The sequence below is a fragment of the Apodemus sylvaticus genome, chromosome 5 (genome assembly GCF_947179515.1).
Source record: "Apodemus sylvaticus chromosome 5, mApoSyl1.1, whole genome shotgun sequence".
NCBI lineage: Eukaryota > Metazoa > Chordata > Mammalia > Rodentia > Muridae > Apodemus > Apodemus sylvaticus.
Window position 1 is genome coordinate 69513309 of NC_067476.1, and position 3730 is coordinate 69517038.

The 3730-nt window shown below is 33.0% G+C and overlaps 1 protein-coding gene across 1 annotated transcript; it reads left to right on the forward strand.

Annotated features, from left to right (window-relative positions):
• The first annotated feature begins 1518 nt into the window (after positions 1 to 1518).
• On the forward strand, positions 1519 to 2451 carry LOC127684838 (olfactory receptor 4C6-like). The gene has a single exon (XM_052181650.1). It carries the CDS (start codon positions 1519 to 1521, stop codon positions 2449 to 2451), a length of 933 nt encoding a protein of 310 aa, XP_052037610.1.
• Positions 2452 to 3730: the final 1279 nt, after the last annotated feature.

Consider the following 3730-nt stretch of genomic DNA (forward strand, 5'->3'; position numbering starts at 1 on the left):
ACATGTTAATTATTTAATAGAAAGTTCCAAACATTTTTATCATCTTTTATTGCCTTTTATAGTACTCTAAAGTATTAGAAAGTAACACAGAATAATTAGAGAAATGGAGAAGTGGAGTATTTAATTGTTGTTGCTGTAAAAATGATTACATATCCAAAAGGGGGAGTCAATTTAATTATATGAGTTCACTAAGACTAATTTATAGAACCACACAATCAGACAATAACTGTTTCTCATGTACAACCTTTAATTTTGCTCAATTTTTAATTTATTTGGCAATGGATAATGCATGTCTAATCTGGGCTTCAAACCTGGAGACACATAACTGTGATTACAGGTGTACACTATGATACCCAGATTGCTTTCTTAATTTTTTGATGAATAAAAACAAGACATCATGAATACCTCAATATTTTGTTCAGACCCTGACATGTTGATTTCCATTAATATGAAAGAGCATTATTTCTGAAAGATTGAAGATCTAGGAGTAGTTAAGTTTCTCTAAACACTCATGGAAATTTAAATATATTATAGAAAGTGATAATAATATTTTACGATATTTTGTGAATCTTAAAGTATATTTAATGAAAAATCAAAATCAGCACACTGTGCTCAAGGTACCAAAAAGAGAAACTAAGTGAAGAGTTTATACATAGGAATGCCTGTGTGTGTGTGTTTATGTGTATGGATGTGTGTGAATGTATGTGTATTTGTGTATTAGTCATATATATATATATATATATATATATATATATATACATATGAGTGTATATGCATATGTGTATAATTTGTGTGTATGTGTAGGTGCTTGTGTAAGAAAATAAAGACATTGATATATAGACAAAAGATTAAATCACTATTGCCCTAAATTTGTGCTAAGTTATTTATTTTTTTACATCTTTGATTTTACCCACTGATGATTAAGGTTTTCTCAAGGATTTTACTCATAGAATATTCCTAGGAACATGTACAAACTAAAATGGTAAAACAAGATTCCTAAGTTGTTTGAACTGATCAACAGAAAGTAGTGATGTACCTGTGAAAACTACCTTGTAATGAGCTCAGTAGGAATGAAAAGTATGTTAGAATTGTGATCAGCTGGTTTTTGCAGCTCTAGATGATGGTATTCACAGTGAGAAAAAGATGTACAGTGTGCCCATGCTTCACTTACTGAAAATGACATTCTCATGATTCAACAGACCAAAACAAACATGGGAATTTAAATTTTCATTTCATTTTAATTTTAATTTTTATGTTTTATTTTTAAGAAACAGAAGGCAGGGAAGGGAGAAAGGAAAAAAAGTAGAATAGGAAACAAACAAACAAAGACAGACAAAGGTGACAGAGAAGATGAAATTAAGTGGATAGGGGATAGGTAGGGTCAAAGAGGCATTGGACAAAGGAAAAATATGATTAAAAATGTATTTAAACAATTAAAGGAAAAAGAAAGTTACAAACAAACTAACAGACTTTGTTTTTCAGATTCTCCAGTTCAGAGTTCCATGCTTCTACCACCAAATGGCAAATCCAAACAATGTGACTGAATTTATTCTCTTGGGAATTACAAAGAATTCAGAGCTGAGAAAAGTATTCTCTGCTTTGTTTTTATTCATGTACTTGGCCACAGTGTTGGGAAATGTAGTTATTGTAATAACTATAATCAAAAGTCACAGTCTGAGGTCACCCATGTATTTCTTCCTCTCTTCTCTGTCCTTTATGGATGTCACCTATTCATCTGTCACTGCTCCCAGGTTAGTTGTGGATGGCTTTTTTGACAGAACAACCATTTCCTTTGGAAGCTGCATGACCCAGCTATTTGCTGACCATTTTTTAGGTGGTGTGGGGATCATCCTTCTCATTGTGATGGCTTATGACCGCTACATAGCCATCTGTAAACCCCTGCATTACATGACTATTATGACTCCTCGAATGTGCTGCTTGATGGTGGGAGGGGCTTGTGTAGGAGGCTCCATGCATGCAACCATTCAGCTTCTCTTCATGTTTCAAATACCTTTCTGTGGCCCCAATATCATTGACCATTTTATGTGTGACTTGTTTCCATTGTTGCAACTAGCCTGCACAAACACACAGATTCTGGGTGTCTTAGTCATTCTCAACAGTGGGGTGATGTGTGTGACCATTTTCCTTATTCTCATCACTTCCTATGTTGTCATCCTCTGTTCCCTAAAGTCTTGCAGCTCTGAAGGAAGGCGGAAAGCTCTCTCCACATGCAGTTCTCACTTCACAGTGGTTGTGCTATTCTTTGTACCTTGTATGTTCTTGTATATAAGGCCAGTGGTCACTTATCCCATAGACAAGGCAATGACTCTGTGTGCTACCATTGTTGAGCCAATGTTAAATCCTTTGATCTACAGCTTGAGGAATGCAGAGGTGAAACATGCTCTGAAGAAACTGTGGATTAAAGGGGGTACATTAAATCATAAGACTTGATACTGTAAAGAACAAATACTCTGTACAAAGCTGTGGATATCTACCTTAAGATGTACTATTATTACTTTTGACATATATATATATATATATATATATATATATATATATATATATATATATATATCATTATTATACATCTTTCTCAGATGCCTCTAGTCATACATTCTAAAAGTGTGAATTTTAACTTTGCGAACCTTCCAAGTTTACAGACACATTTTCTATTTTGTGTTAACTGGAAAAATGTATACCAGAATATTTGTTTAGCTGATTTTCTATTTTTTCCAGATATATTTCTATTTGAAATTGATAGAAAAATAACCTAGATCTTTATCTTGTAATTTAATTCACTTAGTCTTTACTTCTATATACAAGTTTTAGCATCAGAATATATGACCATAATTTATATTTTACAAATATTTCTTGAAGTCTGTACAGATAATGTGCTAGCCATATAAACTTAAGGAGCTGATTTTCACATGAGAGGAGATATTCAGGCAAATACTTTAATTTGATTACTAATTATTGCATTCCCAGAGATTCTGACGTAGAAAAGGTACAGGTAAATTCCTGCAACTAGTTTTTAGCTAGCCTAGCCAAATTTGAGTTTTTGGGTGGACTTAGATAGTAATCCTAAATTCATGAACTCCTGAAATACCACCTACAATGTAAACCTCTGGTTTACATTCATACATACATATATACATACAGATGGACATACAGAGAGACATACAGACATACAGGCAGACACACACAGAGACTGACAATCACACACACACACACACACACATGCACACACGCACAGAGACACACTCACTTTCATTTGCACACATATACCAACCATAAAACACACATGAATGAACATACATTCATACATTCATACATACATACAAATACACATTCATATACACATTTCTCTTGAATTTTATATTGTCTTTCCTCATTCTTTCTTTCCTCCCTTCCTTCCCCTTCATTCTAATTGTAATTCTTGTCACAGTAGAAATTATACTTATTTTTCATTCTATCACAACTCTGATTATTAACAGAATACCTAGTCAATTAATATGTACTCAATAAATATCCTTAGAGAATATATGAAGAGATCAAAATTATCAAATTAAATGTTTATAAATAAACAGGAAGACCAAGGTAGAGAAGATGAGTATATAGAGGACTTTAGGACTCAAAATTCTAACTTAAATGATTCCAGCTAAACTTTTAGGGGAAAATCTCAGTTTACTAAAGTGCTAATACAGATGGCACCACAGTATCACAGTACCCA